This window comes from Notothenia rossii, assembly GCF_949606895.1.
Source record: "Notothenia rossii genome assembly, chromosome: 1".
Classification (NCBI taxonomy): domain Eukaryota; kingdom Metazoa; phylum Chordata; class Actinopteri; order Perciformes; family Nototheniidae; genus Notothenia; species Notothenia rossii.
In genome coordinates, this window is record NC_136912.1 from 79752979 (window position 1) to 79779745 (window position 26767).

A 26767-nucleotide genomic window follows, 5' to 3' on the forward strand; every position below is an offset into this window, starting at 1 on the left:
ACCAAAATGTATAATACTTAGCTAAAAATGTGTATCAGATTGCTTATGCCTTTTACAGGAAAATTGGGAATATATAAACAAAGTCATTTATAATCTTTTTATTTGTGTAGGTTTTTTTCTGAATATTTTTTAAGTGTTTTATTGTAACCAAAAGAGGTAGCATAAAAAAAATCTATAAACGTTAAAAGTGTTTCCCTATACAATTACAAATAATGATATATATTGTTTAAAAAATAATATTTTGTTATGAATTGTAATGCTACCAAAGATCATTGGATGAATCGGGTTTGAGATAGTCGCTCAGACAATTACATTGGAAGGAAATGGATAAGATACCGAGCATAAGAGCACGTTCAGGGTTTTGGAACAAGCTGTAACTCTTAGACAAATGTAAAACGTGTTTAATAACACTGAAAGTATATTTATTTTACTCATAGTCAACACAGCAGTCCCGGCATTGTGGACGTGCGTGACGTGCACAGACTATCTATGGTAAGCAAAGTAGTACTGAGCGTCTTTTGCCATTGGTTGATGTGTGTGTCTATAACCAAATAAACCAACGATATCGTTGGGATGATGAGCAAGAATACTTTTATCCGTGTGATTTGACCAATCACAAACCCTGTTTTTTGAGGTGGGCGTGACTCTAAATAGCCCCTCAGTTAGCTAATGCTAGAGCAAAATCCATACAGGGTTTTTTTTACAAAACGAAACCAAATCGATTAAAAGAACAAGGAGAGGACTATACGTTTGCTGCAGGAGGTAATATTTCTCAAACGGAATTCATTTTATGCAAACGCAATGACCGTATTCTCGTGTAATTGTGTTGTGTATGGCTGTCGTCGCAGTGTTTTTGTTTTTTCTAAATGCATATATGGAAGTAGCTGCCTAGCAAGGAGCTAACCAGCGTTAGCTTAACATACATGAAGTTAAACCCTAATAACCGGTGACGTGTGGTTAAATGCAACACATTTTACTCATTATAAAGCGCTTTGGCTATGGTTGTTGTTCTTGTCTTCTTGGATAAAATGCTAAGAGCTTATTTTAGTTGTGTATAGCCATCTTAGCAGGAGCAGCCTGTAATGACTCCTTCTTTAAATCGAGCAGCGTCTTTTTACTCTCACCAAGTCAGAGTCTTGAACCACCTATCAAGGGGGATACATGCTGTTCAGAACTATTAGCATTACGGTTTTTAGTAAGGAGGGCAGTGTTATGTAAATTGAGACAAGTTGTAGGCCAAGATAGATTTAAAGGGGCTGTGTAGGCCCCTTTTTGTTGTGGTTAGACAGCTGGGGGCCTGACACTGAAGAGATCAGTCCTGGTTCAAGGAGGTCATTGCTTTTTGACTACATTACTACATTTTGGATGAGTGACTTATCGGTTTTTGACAAGCGGCTGATTCGGAAGAGATGCCTTTCTCATTCACTGAGCAGGAAGTATTACTGTTTGAGTGGGATTTGTTTACTTGTATTAAATCCAGCTAAATATAACTTCCTCTCGCTTGAAACCTGACTGTGACGTTTTTAAGAGCTGTGTGTCCTGCTTGTCAGTGTTTGCATGCTAGATGCAAATGAATAGTTAAATTGTCCCCATTTGGCTTGCTTTGTATGAGGAACTAACTCATGTAGGCTATATGTGGTCATGCATGAGAAGTGCATGTTTAGGGTTGAAGTTATGTGTTTGTCAGAAACAATATTTGGCACTATCCAAGCCAAGTGTTGCAGAGCACAGGTGAAATGGGTTAATAGTTTCTGAAGGGCCAATCTTTAGGCCAAACATCCCCCCTCTCCTTTAAAAATATGTTTTAAGTAAGTAGTAAGGGACTTTTATTATTCCTGAAATTAATCACATTCCAAAGTACTAGGGTTGTAAGTTAACAGTAAACAAGATTCACATTACATTATGCACCTTGGTTTGAATGTTTCCGATACAAAACATATTTCACAAAATGCAGAATATATATATATATATATATATATATATATTTCAAAATGTATTAAAAAATATACATAAACACAAAACAGTGACCTGTTTGTCATGAGTGTTATTGTTAGGGGATTCAAGTAGTGGCATATTGTTGATATTACAAATGACAGTAATTCTGCATCACAAGTCAGGGCTCGACATTATAAATGGCCCGCTGGCCCGGGAGCACTATTTAGACACCCCGGGCCAGCATAACGTACGTTCCACTTGCCCGCTCGGGCCACTAAAAATATTGCTTTAAAAAAAAAAAATGGTCCTGTGGTATTGGTATTTTGACTAGCAATTTAGTTAAATTGTTTCGTTTATTAACGCTACAACATAGCGTTTCGTGAGGCGGTTGTCGTTGTTGGGTGAAAAGCAAACAGCTGTTTGCTGCGCAGCGCGAGCAGGCTCCCGTGAGCGGGAGCGCACTCCTTCACTACAGACTATCGCGCCACCTAACCATTCACCTAAATGTTTTTAATACCAGCGGTAACCGGCCAAGCGCCGGGCAAAAAACAATCTTCAAATAAAAGAAAGTAACCGGAGGAGTTAAAGGAGAGTGAGTATGAGAAGAAGAGGTGCAGTGACGCGTCCTAAAACCCTTTTATAATCTATCGATTAGATTTATGATTCGAAAATTATAAAAGTAGGGCAACAAAACGTGCATCTATCAAACAGGTTTCTTTTCCACAGACCTTATTTCCAGCTATTTTCCAAAACCCTGTGGAGAAATCCCATTGCTTTTTGTCGAGGGAACCAGCGGCTTACTTCCTGGTTTTATGACGCGTGACGTTTTAACCGCAGTGACGCGTCATAAAACCCGGAAGTAAACTTCTTCCGGTTCCTTTGTCAAAAACCAATGCAATTTCTCCATAGGATTTTGGAAAATAGCTCAAAATAAGGTCTGTGGTTGACACACATTTAAGAGAGGGATCACGTTTTGTTCAGCCGGATAATCTCCACATGTCAACCCTACTTTTATAATTTTTGAATCATAAATCTAGTCGCCAGAAGCAAAATGCTAACGTTATGCTATAAACGAACTACAAGCCAGTACAGCAGCAGGGTCGCACGACTTCAACGCCACGCCAACTTAAGATCGTTTCATCTGACTTGCACTGAAACTGCACTTTGAACACTTTAAATATATTAACATTTTAAACTGTACACCCGTATATCTAGGCCCGTTTTGTTTTGTTTCATGTATACCACGTTTATCTAGGCCCTTTTTGTTTTATGTTTACATGTCACACTGTGGGAAACGATATTTCGATATTTCTGGATGTATAACACATGTAGAATTTTTGACAGTAAAGCTGACTTTGACTTTCGCGCGCTTGCATATTTTAACAAAGCTTTTCATTTTAGCCACACTGAATTTAACTAGAAGTCATGGCTGTGTCAATTACCAGTCTCATATCGTTTTACAAAGATGACAAGAGTGTAGATAGGAGAGAACCACTACAAGTCAGGACACGTAAAACAGTGAAGCCTAGATGAAGGTGTGCTTACCGGTGTTGTCAGGGCTAGCATGAGGGACAAGGTTTATAGTGTCGGTGAGTAGTGATAGCAAGAGTACCGTTAACCTAGAGTTAATTTATTCACATACATTCCCATCAACAAATCCATTTGATGTGTCACATGAAATCTTTATTAGGCAAGGCAAAGCAAGTTTATTTATATATCACTTTTCAACACAAGGCAATTCAAAGTGCTTTACAAAAAATTAAAGACATTAAGAAAATGGCATTTAAAATCAGTCATTAAAAAGAAAAGCTAATAAAATAAACATTAAAAGAAAAAAGACATGGATAAAAGTTACAGTGCAGTCTAAGATATGAATAGTTCAATTAAAAGCAGCGACAAAAAGAAAAGTCTGTAGCCTGGATTTAAAAGTAGTAAGAGTTGCAGCGGACCTGCAGGTTTCTGGGAGTTTGTTCCAGATATTTGGAGCATAATAACTGAACCATGTTTAGTTCTGACTCTGGGGACAGAAAGCTGACCAGTCCCTGAAGACCTGAGAGATCTGGATGGTTCATCATTTAACAGGAGGTCAGAAATGTATTTTGGGCCTAAACCATTAAAAGCTTTATAAACAGCAGCAGTATTTTGAAATATATTCTTTGACACACAAGAAGCCAGTGTAAAGACTTTAGAACTGGAGTGATGTGATCCACTTTCTTAGTGTTAGTGAGGACTCGAGCAGCGGCGTTCTGAATCAGCTGCAGCTTTCTAATAGATTTTTTAGTGAGACCTGCAAAGACACCATTGGAGTAGTCCAGTCTACTGAAGATAAAAGCATGGACAAGTTTTTCCAAATCCTGCTGTGACATTAGTCTTTTAATCCTAGATATGTTCTTTAGGTGATAGTAAGATGATTTAGTAACTGTTTTAATGTGAATGTTGAAACTCAGGTCAGAGTCCATGACTACACCTAGATTTCTGGCTTTATCTGTTGTTTTGAACATTGCAGACTGAAGCTCAGCGCTAACTTTTAAACGTCCTGCCTTGGCTCCAAAAACCATTACCTCAGTTTTATCTTTGTTTAATTGGAGAACGTTCTGACACATCCAGTCATTGATTTGTTCAATGCACTTACTCAGTGTTTGAATTGGAGCATAGTCTCCTGGTGAAATGGTTACGTAAATGTGTGTGTCATCCGCATAGCTATGGTAACTTATTTTGTTGTTCTTCATTATCTGAGCCAGTGGTAGCATGTAGACGTTAAAGAGAAGAGGCCCCAAGATTGCAAATATTACACACCAGAAAACACAAATATCCATGAAATAAACATACAGTAGGCTATAAACAATTAAAGGGATAATTGGAAAGGCATTACAAATGTAAATATATTTTAAATAATAAAACAATCCCACCACCACAGGTATCTACAGGAGAAGAGGGAATTCTCTCCACAAAATGTGAATGCCCACGTGGAGAATGGAAATGCAGTCATGCGGCTGCATGAGCCATCTTTGCCATCCACAATTTCAGCTGCACTGACACCCCCTGTCAGTGGAAGAAGCCAAAGGCAGCTAAACATATGCATTCAGTGGAGGATGTTGCAATGTTGTGGTTGTTAGAGTGTTAGGTTTCCTGTCAGCTCGTCTGTTGGGAAGATATAAAGTATTAGTTTCATGGAAGTCACCCCGTCACATATAAGAGCATTAAGACATACAGTACATAGGCTAAAACAAAATATCTAAAGATATAACCTTGCACTTTGATAAGTCTCGTGAACATTTTCACTATTTTGATATTTTTATAGATGAAAATTGAACTAAATAAATAAATGGTAGATTAATCCATATTGAAAATAGGTGTCAGCTGCTACACTAATTATAATAGTTATATTTCTTAATTAATTAAGATAAGATATTACTGTATTGATCCCAATTTGGGAAATGTTTGTGTTGCAGCAGCATAACAAGAAAAACAAAATATAAGTTATTATATATACAAAAGTATGTGAGGGATGGGATATTAAATTGAATATAAATGTAAAATGTACATGTGATTTTACGTCCAAGAGAAGCTATGGAGCTTATCATATAAGCCACACAGGTTTTAATAGGATCTATTCATTATCTTTACTTATGTTGCGGTCTTTTCAGCAGCGCCATCTCTAAAACGGCGATACAGTCACTACCCATCATATACATTTCACCGTGACATGGACAAAAATGTAACGTCAGCTTACCTCATGGCACGAATCCAGACTCTCCTTTGGAAAACATTGGCCGGGAAACGATAGAACAAGCACGTTTCATGCGAAGACCTGTGGCTGCAACCCGGATCAAAGCAACAAACCATTGCGTAGCTAACTAGTAGCGCTAGCTTTAGCTAACGTTAGCTAACGAAACGAACTGCCGAGTAAAATTGGAAAACACTGGTAATTAATTATTCTATCATTTGTAAAACTACGGTGTTAAAAACGACAATTTCAAAAATACACATTCTAATGGTCAGATATAGATATACAGATACTAAAGATAGGCATGTACTTGCTTTCAAGCAGAACACAGGGGAAAACAAACTTAGCGGGAGTGTTTACGTGTTCGGCGTAAGGACGTACAACGGCCTCGACAATTTCTGTAGTCCTATTCAGCCACTCGGTAACAACCATTGTTTTTCAGACACGTAAACTCTTCAAAAATCCCCAGTGGGCTCACTGCTGATGTATTTAATGTCGTAGAACAAAACGTGATTTATCTCTTACATTTGTGTCAACCACAGACCTTATTTCGAGCTATTTTCCAAAACCCTATGGAAAAAATGCATTGCTTTTTGAGGAAGGAACCGGAAGTGCTAAAAATGCTAACTTACTTCCGGGTTTTTGGACGCGTCACTGCTGTTCTCTATATGATGCCAATATAAACAAGGTCTTCTGTCGGCTCTGTACATCAATGCCGACCTATGCTGACAAGTAAGTGAAGAGTAGAAAATATAAAGGTATAGGCTATAGGGAAATGTCCCAGCAGTTTAGGATAATGAAGGTTCTAATCTAATCTATTACATAGCCATTACATTTCTAACTCCTAATGACAGGAAGGCAGAAAGCGCATTATACAAATAATAATACTCATAATAATAGCAGACATATTTTAACAATGACCACAATATCATTATTTTAATAAACCAAATATGAACAATTGAGGAAAATGAGGAAGAACTGATGATTCAAATGTTGTATTACAAGTAGTAATGTAGTTAGTGCATAAATTACTATTGCAACAAATTTGTTAATTTTTGTCATTATAAGTCGATTTCTTTTGGACGAATGCTCCGAGCCGGTGGTTACAATGGTGGGGCCAGTGATAATACAATTCCACCGGCCCGGAGGGACAGTGGCATTTTACCCTTAATGTCTACCCCAAGACTGTGACCTGTTGATTCTAATGATGAATCCAACTGTTGCGTTGCCTTGCGTTGCCTGCTTGCTCCCTGTCAATACACTGCAAATAATACAGCCAATGGCAAACTAGCAGGTTCTGCACATGTGTGGAAAGATCATTACTTTTCATACCAGGGAGCGGCAGTACTTTTGTCAATCAAAAGGGCCTGAAGTTTGAGGGAAGCCAACATGGCTTGTTGTGTCAGAGCCATTGAAATGCAAATGGCGGCACATTGTTTTCTACGACTAACTATTGACGCATACCTGCAGCTATAAACTGTTAGCAATGGTTATTTATTTGTCTAACACTGCAGTTGAAGGCTTCCTCAACTGAGAACCTGCCTTTCAATCTGTTTTTGTCTCAATCGGCCAGTTTACACATTTGTATGATGCCTTGGTAAATGAAATGTCAGTCAAACACTGTTGGAATACAGTTAGACAAATATTGCTACCATCTGAGTTGGACTATAGCATATAAACCACAACTGTTTGGGGCATATGCACATCCTGTTTCAGCCACAAGAAACTGCTTTTCTCCAAGTTCTTTGATTCGTAGTAATACAATAACTGCTCTCCATTTGTCTTGTATCACACCTGTCACCTCTTTTTATGTGTAGTCATTTTTTAGGAACTCAAGAAACTTTTTTAGGAACCAAGGGGTTCTACCTCTATATTCAGTAGGGCTGCAACAATTAATTCTGTCTGTCAATTTTCTATTTCTATGAATTTTTCAGTCTACAAAATCAGTCAGGAGTCGGTACATGTCCCAAGTTCCCAGAACCCAAAATGACATAGGGAACAGGGAAATCAATATATTCTTTGAGTGAATACAAATAACAGACTCATTGTTTCAACTTCATATTTAAGTTCCTGGCCTAACGGTTTTTTTCTTCTAGAGAAGTCTGTGTCTAGATGTACTTATTTGACTGACCTCACTCAGCTATGAGCTATCAGGTGGGGTTTGTTGCACTAAAGGTTGTGGTTTGTCAAACAAAAACCTGAGGGACGCTTACATTTCTTTACAACTAATATTTACACAGTAAGGTTAAACTAGTTTCCAGCAATGTCAATATTACAGCAAGGGGAGTTACAAGGCTCCCTGATAGGTCTGAAAAGAGTCAGATAAAGGGGGAGATTCTGTGGGAGAGAGATATAAGGGAAACTGGCGGATGAAAGTATGGTGAGAAAAAAACAACCTGTTGTATTAGCCGTTTGCTTTAATGGCAATCCAAAAACAAATAACTATGAGACAAATGAATTGAAACATACAAGCAAACATTACAGTTACACAGAGTACTGCATTTGGTCTTTTTATTCATAATTTCTTCCTATAAGTCTTGGGCACACGAGGACAATGCTACATGAAATAAGAGCTAGCTACTGTATGTTTAATATATCAGGGCTGTAACCAAAATGATTAATAACACTAAAACATTACAATATGAGTTACAGGCAGGTTTGAGCGACAGATGCACTCGCGCTTTATAACAACATATCACTAGATTGTTTTGAGCACATCCAGCTATTAGCCTGGGTGTTTTTTACCTCTGACATTTTAGGAGTGTGCTGCAGTCGTGACCATCACTGTCCTTCAGGCAATCTTCTGGTTTGTGCTAATGCTGAATAATAAATCGGTAGTAGCCCATATACACTTTTAAAAGCACAGGGGGGATGCTTGTCTGTCACACAACGCATTTGACGTGTCGATGAGTCGTCATGATATTGTTGTTATATAAATAAAACCCACGTGCAGCAGGAGTGCTTTTTTGATGATGCGCTGGGATGCTGTGCAACACTTTCCTGTAAGCTAGATACTCACCCTTTCCAAAACCTTGCAATTTTAAAGTTAAACGACTGTGCAACTGTGGCTGCGAAGGATTGCGGTCCTCTTTTAACCAGAAGGTTGGGGGTTTGATCCCAGCTTGTGAATGTGATACTTAACCCTGAGTTTCTCCCTCATGGCCAACGTCTGTGAATGTTAGCCTCCCTAGAGCAATTTGTGCTGCTCTGCATGAATGAGGTGTGAATGACTCGTACTATGTAATGCGCTCTGATATAAGTACAGTCCATTTAGCATTTTTCCATTTAAACCAGGTCAAGTTTTGTATTTTTTGCTAGGAAAATTACATGGTTAAACAATGTCAAGCTTTGTCAAGATAAGCATTTTGTTTCTATACACACTAGTGAAACTTTGATTAGTATGGATGTCAACTGTGAAACCGAAACTTGGAACATACCAGCCTATTTAGACAGTTTAGACTTAATGCTCGTTTTGGCCAATGTGTCACCTTAGTTATATCTTTAAAAATCATGCTTGCTCATATGGCCATGTTATTTCAATTTCTGACCCCCTTCTGAAAACGAATGTGTCCTCCATTTTTGGCGGCTGCTCAGACTAATAGGTCCCCTATTATACTGTTTTTCATCAATATATAAAAGGTCTCAGTTATATACAAAACATGTCTCTAAAGTGTTTGGCTCCAAATACCACACAGATCATTGCAGCATCCCATAAACCCCTCTGTTTCAGCCCTGTTTCAAAAGTGCTGATTCTCTGTCTGTTACTTTAGATGAACATAAGGAGCCACTCCCCACGCCCCTCTGAGAGATATTTGGTTACAAAGAACACAATAGCCGCGTTCACACCGGAGTACTTTTCCCACTTTAGTTCCGATATAGTTCCGAAATGTCGCATTCACACCAAAAAGAACCGGAACAAAAATTAGTTAATGAGACCCTTTTTACCCCCTTTTCCATCCCTGCTAGAGAGCAGGGACTCTCATGCGGCTCTCTTGTGAGAACAGAGCTATATTTCTGATTGGCTGGGCGGATTGCAAACCACGCCCCGTAAAACTCAAAAAAAGTGTTGTGAAGCCACCTTGGTTGGTTATTGGCTAATGGTTACAGAAGTCAAAAAAACGTTATGACATCATAAAGTGGCCGAAATCTGATCAGCTTTTTTTCAGACAGGTTTTTATATAAATGGATCAGGACAGAAAGTGAGCAACTCTTTTGACATGAAAAAGTGGATTTCGCATAATAAGGTACCTTTTTAATATTCCCTGATTTCCCATGCTCTCCCTTACAGGTTTACCTGCAATCCTGAAAGACCCTATGGCTACCGAGATGTCCATGGACACGGTGCTGGCTCCTGAACCTGCCCCCTCGTCCGGCCCCCACCCTGCCTTGGCCTCCCCTCCTGCCCTTGGCACCAGTGAAGTCCAGGACCAGATTTCCAGTGAGGAGCCAGCAATACCAGACACAGCACTGACCTCGGAACCCGATGCTGCCCCAGATCACATCCCGGCTCCGCCTATGAACCCAGACAAGGCCCCCGGCCCTGTTCCAGGCTCTGAGCTGCCCCCAGCCCCCCTGCTGCCGGACAGCGCTAAGAACCCAAGCTGTAAGATCATGACCTTCAGGCCTACCATGGAGGAGTTCAAAGACTTTGCCAAATACATCGTCTACATGGAGAGTCAAGGGGCTCACCGGGCTGGACTGGCAAAGGTGAGGACACGTTCACTCTCACACTTACATATTGTTGTCCTTTCTACAGTTCTGTCATTGTAAGGTCTGATGGTAACATTACGTATTTAATCACATAATCATCTAGTGTCTATTTCTACTAAATTTTTCAGAGCCAAGCTTTTATTTTATATTTGTATTGACGTCTTTCGCAAGCTACCAAAGCACATAGTGGGGTCTTGACAAACTTGCTTAATTAACAACTAACAAACCCAAACTATTATATTTTGTCTTTTAATTTGTATGTTTTTTATTTGAGAAAACTGAAATCAGCAAATATTTGTCCATTTATGTTAGGTTGTCACAAATAAATATTCACTGGAGTAATGAACAGATTGGTATCATCTGGTTATTGAAGTATCAATTGTTCAGTTCAGTTAAATGAAAAACCTATTGAAGGTCCTGCCAGATTGTACCAAATAAATGACAATAAGACGAGGATGGACTGCGGGTTAAGAGCTAGCTGCATGTTGCAACAGGTCATTGTAAAAACACTCAATTTGAAATGTCATCCTACTGAATAGAATCATGAAAGCTAACAATCTGTTTCCTCCACCAGGTGATTCCCCCAGAGGGCTGGAAGCCGCGGAGGTGCTACGACACCATCGAGGACATGGTGATTCCAGCTCCCATCGTGCAGGTGGTGACCGGACAGTCGGGTCTGTTCACCCAGTACAACATCCAGAAGAAGTCTATGACCGTGGGCGAGTACCGCAAGCTGGCCAACAGCAAAAAGTAAGTTGGGTGCAGAGGCCTCATTTATAAAGGTGGTTACTGTTTTATATTTGTAGTAATAGCATAACTATGTGTTGAGACTAATGACAAAACTAACATCACTATCAATGATTGATCTATGATGGGCCTGAAACTCCTCTAGCAAGACCAAAAGTGTTTATTTTCTGCTGAGTTTTGTCAACATTTGAGGATACATTTACTAAGGGGCAGCTGATTTTTTCCTCAAAGGTGATTCTTTTGGATTCCTGTAAAGGAAAATGAGCAGTGTTGAAAAAAATATAATCAATTTAAATTTAGAAAACCACAAAAAAAAAAAAAAAAAATGTTACCAAGTACTTTTTATAGGCACTGTATCAACCCTTTATATGCCCTCTAGTGGCTGTTATATGCTTACATTAAGTTGAATAAGGATACAAGTTAAACCACATTTTTGTTGAGGATTGTATTAAAGGGATGGGCATGTAAACTACTACTAATAAGAACAAATAAATGATGATGATATATTGGATATAAAAACAGGAACACTGTCCTCATTATGTTTACATTTCTGCTGTACAGAAGTTAAAAACATATTGTAAGAAATGATATTTTTGCAGCAGGAACAGTGTCATTAACATGAATATGTATTGACCTTATGTGGGTCCTTTGCCCCCCCCTTAAAGTAACAGTGATTTAATAACTGGCTGCTCATAAAGGTGGATGCCTGTCAACATTATTGCTGGTTTGGTTGAAGTTATGTCTCCCTACTCGCTGCTCACGTCTCCTGTTTCCTTTTTCAGGTACTGCACACCCCGGCACAAAGATTTTGATGACCTGGAGAGGAAGTACTGGAAAAACCTGACATTTGTGTCGCCAATTTATGGTGCCGATGTCAGTGGCTCCATCTATGATGAGGTGAGGGTTGTGTGTGTTCCCAAGTTCCCAAGTGTGTGAGTGCTGGGGTGGATTTGCCAACCCTGCTATATACTTTGATCAGGAGTATTAGATATGTCTGGTACTCAGTGATTTTATGAAGAAAAAAAACATTTATTAAGAATAAAATAGGATTTATATCTTAAATACATTGGATAATTGTGAAATGTATTATTGTGCCCTTGTGGCAGACAGGTGCTTTTGCGATTGGGTTTTTAGGACTTGTATGTATTAAAACAACTTAAACACTAGATTACACACTAGCTATTCTGTAGCTACATTTTAGTGTGACGACAGCACCATCATGTGGCTGTTGATAGGCTTTGGAGGACCTGTATGTTTGTGTGTGTTTCAGACTACTATGTTGAGGCTAATCAAACAAATCCTTTCTTCTACCTTCAGGACATTCAAGAGTGGAACATCGGCCGTCTGAATACGCTGCTGGATATGGTGGAGCAGGAGTGTGGCATCGTCATCGAGGGGGTCAACACTCCCTACATGTACTTTGGGATGTGGAAGACCACATTTGCCTGGCACACTGAGGACATGGACCTCTACAGCATCAACTACCTGCACTTTGGACAGTCAAAGTCATGGTCAGTCATTTCTGTTATTAGTTTCACTTAAACTATACAGACAAAAGAGGCTGAACTTTAGTTGTCAGAAGTAGAGCTATGCATTGATAGGAAGCTTCAGCACATCAAAAACACAAAACCACTGTTGGGCTAAGCTCCGATATACTTTCTCTAATCACTTTCAATAACTGATTATGCTTGACCGATCCAACAGTGATCACTCATTGGTTCTTATTCTGTACATTTTGCATAAGAGACCCTGCAACAAACATCATTTTATCTCACTTTATAAGGTTCTAAATTGAATTAATGCCTCTCGTACAATTGCAACCATCATCAGCTGGGGTCTGGACTGGTCTCTTTTTTACTCAATGTTTCTTTGAATAATAACAAAGCATCTGAGGAAATCAGATTATAATATTTTTTTAACATCACTTTCACTTATATAATAAAAACACTATTAGCTTTTAGTCATTTATCTTGCCTTAAGTAAAGGAACACGGCGCCAGGCTTTGTTACAGTTTTGACATGTTTTGCTGTTATAAAACTGGTTGGATCAGAATCTGTGTGATTAACGGCAGCTGACATGTTGCTTGCTCTGCGGGCATACCAACAGCTGAGAGACGCTGCCTCTCTGATAGCATCTCAAGTCCTACGGTGGTTGACGGCACCATCTAAAGTCCATGTGAAGCCTGACGGGAACATAATCTGCCTGTTTGGTTGAGATAGGGCTGCCATGATGAATCACACACACACACACACACACACACACACACACACACACACACACACACACACACACACACACACACACACACACACACACACACACACACACACACACACACACACACACACACACACACACACACACACACACACACACACACACACACACACACACACACACACACACACACACACACACACACACACACACACACACGTAATCATCAAAGCACGCTAGACCAAGAGGAAGCTTCTGTCCCAGCAGCCCAGGTTTTTCCTCTGTCACCTTCCCTGCTGTTTCACATTCTCCGTAGTGTGGAAAGTAAACATCACAAAGTCCCCACAACTGAATCTACAGTGTTCTTGAATTCTTGTTTTCTAGCAACATCACGCTTCACATACTACTAAATCTGTGCTGTGGACTATATTGTTGTTTGTTTGTACAACTGTGAAGTGCTCACACTCCTGATCGAACTTGACATTCTTCTGCTTTTAAATCGGGTTTGACCTTTTAAGATATTTGTACAAACAATTCTACTCTTCTTCTATTATTTCCAGCTGTTATGTTTAGGAATTGTTTTGAAAAGTTTCCTCTTTCATTATGATTGGTTCCCTGTTTTTTAAGAATGACAATTTCTTCTCTACGTCTGAGAAAAGTTGCAAGAAAGAAAACCATTAGATCTTGACCCGATTTTCACAGGCGTTGTGTAATTTCAGGTTTCATTGTAAACTCAACACACAAATTCACAGAAAGAAAAAAACATCTGTATCGACCAGGGTATGGGTATAGCTCTGAGCTATTTCGCTCGCTTGCTTTTAATCCTGTGACTGTGTGAATCACTGTTTCTTTCTGCTTCTGTCACTCACCTCTGAAGGTCCTTGGTACCTGCAGAAAAAATATTTTCTTTCCTTTTCTGCCCCTTGATTTATTTTCCATTATTTAACGCCATATTGTTTCCATCTATGGCACTGCAGGTGAGCAGAGCCAACTGAGCCTTGGAGAATTCAGAAATCCAGTTGTGTGTGTGTGTGTGTGTGTGTGTGTGTGTGTGTGTGTGTGTGTGTGTGTGTGTGTGTGTGTGTGTGTGTGTGTGTGTGTGTGTGTGTGTGTGTGTGTGTGTGTGTGTGTGTGTGTGTGTGTGTGTGTGTGTGTGTGTGTGTGTGTGTGTGTGTGTGTGTGTGTGTGTGTGTGTGTGTGCTCTCTCACCTGCCTTCCTTTTCGTCACAGTATGTGTCCCCTCCAACTTTCTCCATCTCCTCTCTGCCTCCTGCAGCTCTACCTCTCTGTGATGCCATCTCATTAAAGTCTGTCTCTTTTCCCATCTCACTGTAAATGTGTGTGTACTCCGTGTGCGAGTCCACAGCCACATCACAGCCACTGGGCGTATGACAAAAGCTATCGAGGACATCATAAGAAGCGTCCAAAAAAGTTGCTGAAGTGGAAGATCTAGATGAAAAAATAAAACATTAATCTCAGAGGAAAGAATAAAGTAAAAACAGGAAAGCAAACAACCATTGCTTGCCCTTTTCTTTCCCTTCATTTGCATGGGAGGACTTGAAAGAGAGCGCTCCTGGAGGGAGATGAGGGATACAGTGAGCTCACCTGCAGGCACACCTTATAGGAAACTGTGTCAGTGTCATTATTCTCAGTGCCAGAGAGGGGAGACAAAAGTTCTGTATTACAGGCTGTAATGGCAATTTGAACGGTTCTAATGTTCTATATCCTTTGCCATTAATTCACAGGAGGGTTTAGAGCAGTGGTCAACAACCTTTTTAAGCCCAAGATCACCGACCTAGGTGAAAGGCGAGATCTACCTATTGCAGAATTGAGTGAAAAAGACAGCCCAGACAGTGCTTCCAATTTGAGGCCTTTTATATAGGCTAATTGCATCTGAATTACTGTTACAATGAAGGCTCCATAATCAGCTCACGGCATATAGGCAGGGGTAAAGGTTCAATTTTTTATGAGTGGGGGGCGGACCTCACCTCATCTAGGGGGGTCCTCGCCTCCTCTAGGGGGGTCCTCACCTCCCCTAGGGGGGTCCTCACCTCCTCTAGGTCCTCACCTCCTGTAGGGGGTCTGGGGGGATGCTCCCCTGGGAAGATTTTTTTGAAGTTGAAAGCATCAATCTGGTGCACTTTGAGAGCAACATGAAGAGATCTATGGATACATCTCTCAGCACTCATATGAAACAGAACTGTAAACAGATTTACTTTTTCTTTATAATAATAATAATAATAGATTTAATTTGTTAGCGCTTTTACAGGTGCTCAAAGACGCTTTACAGATATAGTGAAGAGAAAAGAAAGGAACAACAAATAAATATATAGTTAAAGTCAAATAATACAAAAACAATCACACATTAAAAGCCAGATTGAAGAGGTGAGTTTTTGTAAGTGTTTTGAAGGTGGTGAGGTCAGTGCAGTCTCTGAGTCAGCGACGGAGAAGGCTCTGTCCCCCCCAGGTCTGGTGATTGATGTGGGTGGGGATGGATAGGAGTCTTCTTTATGGATATTTTACAAATCACTCCCCTTTTTAAACTGTATTCTTGTTTTACTGCCATATAGTATTTCATACCTGTTTTTCATTTATTCTCTTATTGTTTGTATAACTATAATGATCATATGAAGGTGTGCCGCGGAAATAATCTTTTGAATAATTTGTGACAAAACCGTTCACACTTTGAGAGTCCTTTTAGCTCACCTGAGCCCCTCAGTCTGACAGGGGAGGACTCTCCTCCAGCTTGTTGTGGAAACAGCTCCTTATATCCGTTAGTGCAGCTAGCTAACCAGATGCTAACATCACGGTCCCCACTGGCACCGGTCCCTCTCTCTCCCTCTCTCCTCTCCCTCTCTCTCTATCACACTGAGGCCCAATCCCAAACCAGTCCCTCGACCCTACCCCTCCGTGAAGGCGTGAACTCCGTCTGTTGCCACACTCGCAGCTCAACGAGGCTCCCTCCTGTCAGATGGAGGGAGTAAATAGAGCAGCAAGCTTTGGGACGGCCTCCCTTCTCTCCGGCAGAAACAGGAAATGCCGTAACTGTATGTAACAACGGTTTCAAATCAGCATCTCTTAGACAAAACATTTAAATTAATAACTCAAATAAAACTCCAAACATCTTTCATTGTGTTACTTTTTTGTAAAGCTCTTTTCGTTTTAAACCTGATGTTTATAAGCTTCTTAGTTTTTGCAAAAGTCTGTAAATATACACAACGTTATAATAAAATGCACACATTTACCTTTTTCTAATCTAGACTAAACACAGGTATGATCCTAAATTAAAACATATGAGGCTATCATGAGGTTATTATCATCGTAGTTTATCAGTGGATGTTCGCTGGAACTACTTGTTAAGAGCTTGTTTCCTGACGGACACACACAGCGTGACTCCGGTCAGTTTAGAGACCAGTCTCAAGTCAGCACCGCTGCAGACTCGCTGTTTGAGGGCTTGATAGCCCACTCCCCCTCCACACCGCTCCACACTCGTTGGTTTGGAACAGCCCTTAATATGGCGGACCCTCCGCGTGAACGCGCAAACGGAGGGGTAGGGTGTAGGGGGCTGTTTGGAAATGAGCCTAAATGCGCTATCGCCACAGGCACACAGAGCCGAGCTTGAATGACACAAGCACACGTTTATTTCCATGCAACTCTCTGATTGGTCTGGTGTCTTGCCTCTGTTGCATTCACTGCACACGGGAAAATGCAGTCCTGTCGTCCTCTCTTGTGTCATGATGAGGTTCACGTAAAGCACGGTTAATGTATTATATTACTGAGGTGTCTCAAATATACGTCAATCAAGTGGCACCTGCTAACGGGGTGGTGGATGATAGGTTTACATCTAAAAACGTATTTTTCAAAAATTATTATTTTATTTTTCTTTCTTTTGTTACTTTTTTTTTAACGGTCCGCGATCTACCCGCACCACACTCGATCGCGATCGACTGATTGGCGACCACTGGTTTAGAGTGATCCTGACGCAGACACAAACAGATGAATTTCCGGTCTTTTGCTGCAGTTTAGAATGATGCTTATTGCTTTACATTCCAAGGTTTAAGTACACTGTGTCAAAGGGTTGAGGTATGAGCATCTGCTGGGTGGTGGAATCGGTGTGCTCTTCCTCCTGTTTCCTCGTCCTTTCACCTGTGACCCCTTTTATACACCTGGAGCAGCTAAACCCCGCCACCAAGTGTTCAAAATAATATTGCACTGTACGTATAAATAAGGTAAACTGAGACACCAACAACACCCATAAAATGGCTCCTACACACCGGCCCCCATTGGCTTTAGCATGAAACAAAAAACAATTACCAATAAATAAGCTATGAAAAATAAAAGATGGTGTGTTCTATGTGTTGGTATTTAATTATTGATTATTCAGTTTTCTTTTCTTCTCCCTTATTTTAAGGGTCATCAGTCTTTGCTGTACTTTATGTCTCAGCCTCTTGGAGTAGACATATCAGGATTTGCAGTTCTTAGTTTGAAGCAGTCGTGTTGCCATCCCGTCCAGCGCTGAGAGAACCTGTGGGTTATATTTTCACCCAATTCCAAACCTTTCCTTATAGGACTCCTGCATTGATGTGTCAGTCACTTCTTCAGGTCTGTCACTTGGATTCAGCCGGTGCCCTGGTACCATAACAGAAAAAAATCGAAGATGAGCGGCTCAATAACGTGTTTGTTGTTGGGCAAGCTGGGATTTTCTTGTCTGAATGGCAAATCTAGGCAATAGTGTCTATCTGACATGTTCACTTCCACTTCTGGTTTGTTCTCCACTTTTTCCTCTGGCTCGGCCACAGGCTTGGCTTCTTCCTCAGGCACCGCGTCGGATTTGTTTAACTCGACATCTGCTGTGAAGTCAGGCATGCTGTGACAGGAGTCTGAAGTCGGCTGGCTTTCAAAAGGCTCGCCTTCTGCCTCTTCATCTTCGTAGTAACCACCTGAATCCCGACCCTCATCTTCTTCTTGGGGGGCCTCAGCTTTGCCTTCAGCCTCCCCATCATTGTCTCCTTCGGCGTCTGCTACAACATCGCCATCCTCTTTGTTTACATTAGCTACTGGATTTACAGCAGCAGCAGCAGCAGCAGCAGCAGCAGCAGCAGCAGCAGCAGCAGCAGCAGCAGGGCAGCCATTCTTATCCCTGATGATGTTGTTTCTTCTCAGTGGACCATCGATGACCCACCCCAGTAGGGTCCTTACAGCGTATGGTCCATCTCCCTGGCTGTTGAACAGGAGTGTTGTGCTTGGAAACAGGCATGGTGTGAACACATTGGTTTGTTGGTTGAAAGTCTTCTGTCCTGGAATAGAGGCTCGGGTTTGATGAGGTGAGAATTCATTTGCATGTAGATTAAATCTTACTGTAGGGTTTCTAAAGTAGCTCATCCCATCTGATGCTCTAGAGGTGTGTCTTGTTCCCATGCTGAGCACATTTATCCTGGCTTTTGCTGCTGCCAGTTCAGTTTGTAAATCCAATTGTTCCTTCTTTCATTTCAACTGTTGTTTCAATTGTTCCCCTTGGACGTCAAGTTCATGTTGAATGTTCAGTGCTGCAGCCCTTTCGATTTAAAGCAGCCCTTTCTGCCTGAGCTTTAATTCGAGCAGAGGATGTGGATGATGCATGTGATGAACCAGTTTTGTGTTTTGAATGAGGGTGTAATGCCTTTTGAAACGCTGTCAACGCGAAAATCAAACCCTTTTTTTGTTGCATTTTAGTAGAATATAAAAAGTAATGCCTTTTTTAAAATAGGATGCAAGCAACACTGGTTTCTTAACCTGAATTGATAATGGACTATAATCAATTTAAGTTTGCATTCTTATACCATTTTGTACAATAATTATAATGAATAAGTTCAAACAAACTAAAACTTACAGCTGATTAATAACGGTGTCTAACATGAGTTTTTATTATATCAACAACGAGTTGAAATGCTACTGTTATTTTGACTGTCCCCCAAAAGCGCGTCGGCAGCCTCCAGGAATGCTTCTTTCACAACTTCGCCGTCTTTGAAAGACTTCATGTGTTTCGCAAGAACGTGACTGACACAATAAGATGCTATGGTAGCAGCCTTGCTCTTGTTGTTGGACCTGGTGAAAATGGACTGCTGTGCATTTAGCTGTCCTTTCAGGTCCCTCACCTTTTGGCAGAATTAGGAGGGAATTCCGTCTCGTAGCGTTTGTGCACTGTTTTGAAATGCCGCTCCTAGATTACCCTTCTTCGATAAAGCCACGCTCGCATTGCAGATGAGACAGATTGAATTTGAATTGGAATATACAAAACTAATTATCCTCCCACTCGGAGTGAAAATTAGATATTTTGGGCTTTTTTGCTTCTGACATAATTGCGGTCTCGTGTGTGTGCGGACTGTCACTCCTGTTGACACCATAGACTGGTGGTTGACACGGACAACGTCAGCGAGAGAGGCGAAGTCCCTCCCCTTCCGGTGGGACTCATGGGACCTTATTTCGGAAAAGGTTTGTATTGAAGTCAATGGAGAGAGAAAGATTATCTTTTGATCCCGTTTGAATTTTGCCACGCATTACACATATGATGTTTGTCAATCTTAAATAATAATTTCCATGTCAAAAAAGTCACAGTTTGTTGTAAAACTGTTGAAATATAAGACTACGAAAAATATGCAACTAGAAAGACTACAAATCCCAGAATCCCGGTCCCGACTAAGATCGGAAGGTTGTGAGTTCAAATCCCGCCTGGAACACCACCACTAGTGTGCCCTTGAGCAAGGCACTTAGCCCTTAGTTACTCCAGGGAGAATGTCCCTGTAATCGGTCATTGTAAGTCGCTTTGGATAAAAGCGTCAGCTAAATGAAATGTAATGTTAATTCAGACGCCTCTCCTCTTTTCACAGAACGGCATGACAAAGTGTGCTATAACCTTTATGAAGCAAACGAAAAATAAATCAAACCAAGTAGTGTTTAGTAACATGAAAATGTCTATATTCATTTATTTTTGAAACTATTGGGATACATTATTTGTGTAAATGTCACACTGACTGCATAGCTTTAGAAGCTTTCTGCCCAATCACGAGTCTGCAGTTTGCATTAGTCAACATTATGCATATTGACTGTTTGCTTTGGAACTTTCTTCCTTTATTTTGGCAATGTCTGTGCTTCTCCCTTCCCTTTCTGTTAATTTTCGCCTGGTTTTGTTCTCTCTCCGTGTCTCTCCCTCAGTGCTTGCCAAGCCTTCCCAGCCTCAATTTACTGAAATTGAATCATTTTCACTTTTACACTTGTGTGTAGTGGGGTAATTACAGGCTGTTAAACAGAGCATGCCCCCTTAAAAAAACACACACACACACACACACACACACACACACACACACACACACACACACACACACACACACACACACACACACACACACGCCTTCTCTGCTCTCATAGTGCAGCCGTTTGTGAAATTAAGTCCATTCCCCCTGCAACTCGGCTCCCATCAAAGTCAGACCCCACCATAACGACTACTACTGCTACATACATACACACACAAACACTGGTAGGCATGTAAAAAATGTCAGCCTTAGCAGTATATCACTTTCTTCCTGTCTTTATCTTCCCATCATTCTTTTCCTCTTTATTTTCACTGCTGAAACCCTCTAAATCAGCCCTCTACCCCAACAGACACCGGCAGCTCTGCTGTCAGATAAAAGATTTGCCTCAGAGCATGTGAAGGGAAGGTAGGGAAAAGCTGACGAAAAAGAAATGAAAGATATTTTGAAGTGTACCCAAGCTGCAACTTCATGGGAAGGCAGGAGTTTATTATGAATCCATCAGTCCTCAACCTCCTTGGTAGACCTGAAGTTCTGAACCACGGTGGTTTGACAGTTTTTACTCCTAGAGGGAGATGGAGAGCTGCAGATCTGCATGTAGTGTTATTTGGGTTGTAACTGCGGGTTCAATGTTGTTGTACATTTTAAGAAAACTTGGAGAGGGCATGAGATCTGCTGCCAGGAGCTTCCTCAGGTCAGAATGTGCCCTCTTGATGCACAGGCACGGGTGGTGTGTAACATATAGATATTTACACACACACAGTTACGGAAATCTGAGTCTGAACACTCAGTGGAAATAACTGGAGGTGTCCCTGTTCTTCTGTTTCCTTATTTTGCAAACATCCAATCCTGGTATAATTCGGCCACACTTAACTTACATCAATTATAACCTTTTAGTTATTTTTCTAACCAGGTTCTGCTTCATCAGATGATTGCAGTGTGCTGTCTTTCCTGCAAAGCATTAAACAAACCCCCTTACGGGTTTGATCAGATGTAAAGACAGCTGTGACTTACTGGGATGCATATCGTTTTCTAAAAATGTTAAACAGAAAACATGCTTGTCAACATTTTAGTGGAGCAATAATAAGAGACACATCATTGAGACACTTGAGCTAGAAACTATTTGACAATATTGCACATATTTATATCATCTCTGTCATGGTGTCAAACATACTAACACATGCAGTCTGCCAGCCACGCTGCTGCGCCGCAGATGGAGGAGGATCAATTATCTTCTACCTCGGATAGGTGGAAAAGTTCAAGCCTCCATTGCTGTTCGTTGTTTTATTTGTGGGTTTGTCTCCCTGCTGCCGTAGAGACGGACGTGTTGATACCATGGCAACTGGGTCTTTAGGAGGGAGGGAACAGGAGGAGACACGCAGATCGGCTGATTTGTTTAGTTTGAAACTGGGATGGAAGGGATCGCCTGACCTGTTCCCTAATTGGAAATAGATTAAATGTTCCATAGACAAGTCTGCAATGTAATGTTCCCCAAGGAGAACAAAAAACGTTAACGTTTATAACTGATTTTAGGAATATGTACTCATTTACTGTCCATGAGTAAGATAAGAAAATCAATATTAATTTCATTTTCAAAACATAAGTAAATGCAATGGATAGGGAGGCTGTGGCTCAGTGCGTTAGTACGCCTGATCTAGTTCACTACTAGAACATGAATGAAGGTATAACGTTAAAAAACAAAATCAAAAGAAAAGACAAAGACTTTAGAGAGAAACAGTTGACATTTAGATAACATTACTATTTATGCCTTCTGTTGTTTATATCTTAGCCAATTTTACCCAGCCTTTAACAAAATACGTTTTCATGCAGAGAATGTTATGATCTTGAAACCAGCGCAAAGAAACGGAGGATAGTTTACTGCATCACTAAATAAGGCCACTTGCAACTCTTAAATAATGTTCTGATTTTAATAAATTGGGTTCTTGTCGAATGTTATTCCCAAATAGCATGAAGGCCTTTGGTATCGAGCCTCTGATGTGAGACACTTCTGTAAATCCAGGCTTAAATAATAGATATTGGAGAAGCCTGCTCCGCTCTGAATTCTCAGCTGTGGTCTACAGGTGGCAGTGTGGCTCCGTGTCTCGGCACCTCTGACTGAATTTGACTTTGTCTGCTACTTTCTTGTGTTTATTCTCTCTCTCGCTCTCTCTCTCTCTCTCTCTCTCTCACTCCGTCTTATGCTCCTGCTCATTCTTTTTATGTCTCCCCTTAAGTGTTGTTGCTTCTCATTATCTCTCCATCTTTGGTCTTTCTTTTTTTCTCCTTCTCTTCCTCCCTTTGTTCGAACATGCATGTGGTTGTTGAGGCTTGAGTAAGGAGGGAGAAATGGGGTCTTTTTTCCCCACCCAGGGTTCATTGCAAGTGATCTCTGGAGGCTTAAGCAACCCAGAGGAAATAATTGCAGTAATAAAGCCCGTTATGGTAATAACTTCACAAATGAACGGATCAGATTAGAGCTTTGCTGTCTCCCTCCCACTCTGTTTTACAAATAAATGAGCTTTCTGCATGTAGCATCCAATATTTGATGTCATGGTACATCTTTTACAGTTCTTGCTGCACGTTTTAACAAAGACTGTGATCTCTTGTTAGTACTTTGCCTGTGGAGCAACTCAGAACTAGTGCCACAGGGCTGCTGTATGTGTACACTAATAAAACAGAAGCAGAGTAAGACATTTTTTAAACATGATAATAAAGTCTTAATGGCTAATTTACACAGTTTTTAAACGAAGCAAAAACAACAAAAGATCAAAGCAACATAATATCAAACTATGTCTACCATCCACTGATAATATTGTGTGGTTTTCATGATCTATGTATGTTTAAAAGAGACGAAAAAGGAAGCTGGTGAGGTTTACGTCATGGGTGATTTCATTTCTTAGAGTGAGTGCTGAGGGCAGTGAAATAACCCAGCACTCCCAAAACAGTAATCCCTCCTGGTCCTGCCCTTCATCGCCCATTTCATCTTTTTCTTCACTCTGTCCTTTCCCCCTTGAAATGATAACTTTACAAATAAATTATCTTCACAATGCTGTTATCTAAGGTATCATTTTGTGATTGTTACTTACCAAAGCAACTGTACGTACAGTTAGCTGCTAGGTAGCCAAACACACTCTTAGTTTGAACACATATTTATGAAAAGACCATTAATATTGCTTTGTGTGGCTTTTACTTTATTCAGTACCATCAGAGGGTAGAAGAAAAATAATGGTTGTATGACATCATAATTGTTTTGTAGTTTCGTTTGGGAAATGGGATCCAGCATCTCAAAGAAATTGGGTACAAAAACTACTTTTTGATGACAAAATGGTGTCCCTCTGGTAAAAACGCAGCTTTTATTAATAATATACCAATATTATGCTAAACTAATGACATTTGTATCCTTCTCTCTGCAGGTATGCCGTCCCCCCTGAGCACGGCAAGCGGCTGGAGAGGTTGGCACAAGGTGAGACCCTTGTGATGCTTTCAAATGATGATTTCCATTTGTTTTGTTTTTTATTTGACTCTTCTCACAGCCTGCGTTTGCTTTGTAAGTGAAGCGCTTCAGACCAAACACATTCTTCGAACTAACATGCACAGTACACATGCCAGCACACACCCAAAGCACACTCCCTCACAGGAGAATAGAAGTAGTACTTCTCAACAGCCTCACTCCTTTTCAAGCAGAACATTCATAACACTTTTAAGAACCCTTTACCACTCTCAATAAACAACCTTTTGGCAGTTTCTTGTCTTGCTGACACGCCTGTCCTCGCAGTGAACACTGTGCTACACGCTGTGGGCCACACATAGGATTTTCATTTGCATGTATGAAGGGGGTGAGACACTCTGATGTCTCACTTTCTCCCCACATACACAGACATTGATTTCCTTGTCACCTGGCTGTGCTAAAATGGAGCCTGAGAAGGATGAGCAGCTTGAAGCACTTAGTGGGTGCAGTCACTTGTACTAAAAATGTCAGGAGAGGCTGAGGATGCTGAATGTGAAGGAGAGGCTGGTGGAACTGAAGCCAGCAGCATCGAATGTTTAATCTGCAAAATGAGTTGGAGGAAACCTACGAATCCCTCACAAAGTGCACTCAGTTGGGACGGTGCATGGATGGATTATTGTTCATGTCATCGGCTTTTGCTACTGCTATGTTTTCTTCCTTTGTTAACAAAACATCAAACGTTTTGCTTGATGTTCTTTGGTTCTGAATCCTGAGAATCTTGTGTGATGCAGATAAATAACGCTTAAAAAGAAATAATCTCCAACCCCCTGCACCTCTCTCCTGGACGTAAGAGTTCTCCTTGCGCCGCTCCCTTTTATTCCCACCACTCATGTTCTCCTCTCCTCCTCCTCCTCCTATCCCCTGCTTCGATCAATGAGGATTAACTTGTGTAAGGCAAGTTGCTCAGGATGAGGTATAAGATGTGAGGATGATGATGGAGAGTCACCCCCATCCAAACTACATTTAATAGACCAACCTTTTGTCCTCGTTGTGAAGAGCTGAAAAAGAAAATCAATAATCACCAATGCATAGCTCCTGTCAATCACAATCCTTCTTCTTTACTGGAGTGTCTGGAAATGTGCACAATATGTGACTTGTGATGGACAAGCAATATCTGAAAAGGAATAAAAAGTGTACAGCTAATATTAAAGGTAATATTAAATGCATAATTTACAGTGTTATATGTATGTATGTATGTATATATATATATATATATATATATATATATATATATATATATATATATATATATATATATATATATATATATATATATATATATACATACATATACATACAGTATATATATATATATGATAATTAATAATATAACTAAATCACAGTCATCAAAGACTGTGGGTTGAATTATATAAATACACTTACTGTCATAGCAGGGAAATCCCAAGTGTAACTCTATAAAACATCTGTGTTGCTAAATCCTGACCATCAACAGTGAGAGAGCCCCATTTCCTTTTGCCCTAAACCTCTACTCACACCACCACGTCCACAGAGGCAGTTCCAGGGTCAGTTCAGAGACTGAGCCAGATTGGAGAGGCACCTGCTCTAGGAACTGTAAATAGTTGGCACCAACCTTTTGCCTGGCCAGCACCAAGAGCCATTAGCCTCATTCTTTTTATTTGGTTCTTTCCTTTCCACTACCTTTGACCCTTTTTATTTACTAATCCACCTAGATGGGATCACATTTAGTGTTACTTCTTTAACCTGTTATTTCCTGTGGTGGCTAGTCAAATGTCTGCTATGAGAGAGTCCCATTATACTGACCACTTCACAGTCATAGGAAAAGAATAAGCTAATTGAGACAATCATATTGTATTATTGTAAGCTTATTAACCAAATAGTTCTTTACCTGGTAATCTTAACACGTTGCTTGAATCAGTGAAGCTAATGTTTCGTCAGTATCTTAAGTGCAAGATTTAAGATGAAATTCAAGTAACGTTAAAGCTTTCCGTTATGTACATGGTTATTTCATCATTTTGATGACTCCCAAACCTCAAAAGATTTGATGAGAGATTAAAAAAAGGTTCAGATTTTATAAATTAAATCCTGAATATCTAGATATTGAAACCCCATCCTTAAAATACACTCGGTAGACGTGTCTTCATGTGAGCATTGAGCTCTCAGTCACAGTCACATTGCAGCCTTCCTCTCCTCTCATCTCAGCAGCTGGCAGTGGGAGGAAAGCAATGCCAACGGTATTTAACAAGCATCCACTGACCTATCAAAGCCATCGACAGCACAGGTAGCCAACTGTTTACGAGGTTCTAAAAAGGCAGTTATGAGCAGAGAATGCCTAATGGGGCCGGGACAATGGTCTTGTTACTTAAAAAGTCCTCTCCAAACATTTGACACAGCGACAGCTGCCGCTCTTATTGCTCCTCATCTCCGCATTATTTCAGTCAGACTATTTGGGTGGTGGTGTAGGTGGTAAGAGGGAAGAGTGCAGGGTGAAGGGTTGGAGGCAGGAACTTAATTTTCAAACACAAAAGGACAGGATGAAGCCTTTAAGTTAATATTACCCCATGGAGAGCTCAGAGAGCCAGCTGCATTTTAATAGGAATTAATACCCGGGCTCTGTCGGCACATTATTCACCTTTTATCAGCTCCAACAAGCAGGCA

The 26767-nt window shown here is 40.5% G+C and overlaps 1 protein-coding gene and 1 long non-coding RNA gene across 2 annotated transcripts in view; one reads left to right on the forward strand and one right to left on the reverse strand.

Annotated features, from left to right (window-relative positions):
• LOC307015649 overlaps nucleotides 1-15297 on the reverse strand; it is a 31956-nt gene extending 16659 nt beyond the window's left edge. The window contains exon 1 of the long non-coding RNA XR_013801613.1: nucleotides 14546-15297. This is a non-coding gene — a long non-coding RNA (uncharacterized lncRNA). The remainder of the gene's footprint in view (nucleotides 1-14545) is intronic.
• The window catches only part of kdm4b (lysine (K)-specific demethylase 4B), a 57732-nt gene continuing 31598 nt past the window's right edge, over nucleotides 634-26767 (forward strand). The window contains exons 1-6 of the mRNA XM_079644165.1: nucleotides 634-762; nucleotides 9951-10369; nucleotides 10947-11122; nucleotides 11902-12016; nucleotides 12437-12630; nucleotides 24036-24085. Coding sequence (XP_079500291.1) covers nucleotides 9977-10369; nucleotides 10947-11122; nucleotides 11902-12016; nucleotides 12437-12630; nucleotides 24036-24085 — 928 coding nt within the window. The 5' untranslated portion in view covers nucleotides 634-762; nucleotides 9951-9976. The remainder of the gene's footprint in view (nucleotides 763-9950; nucleotides 10370-10946; nucleotides 11123-11901; nucleotides 12017-12436; nucleotides 12631-24035; nucleotides 24086-26767) is intronic.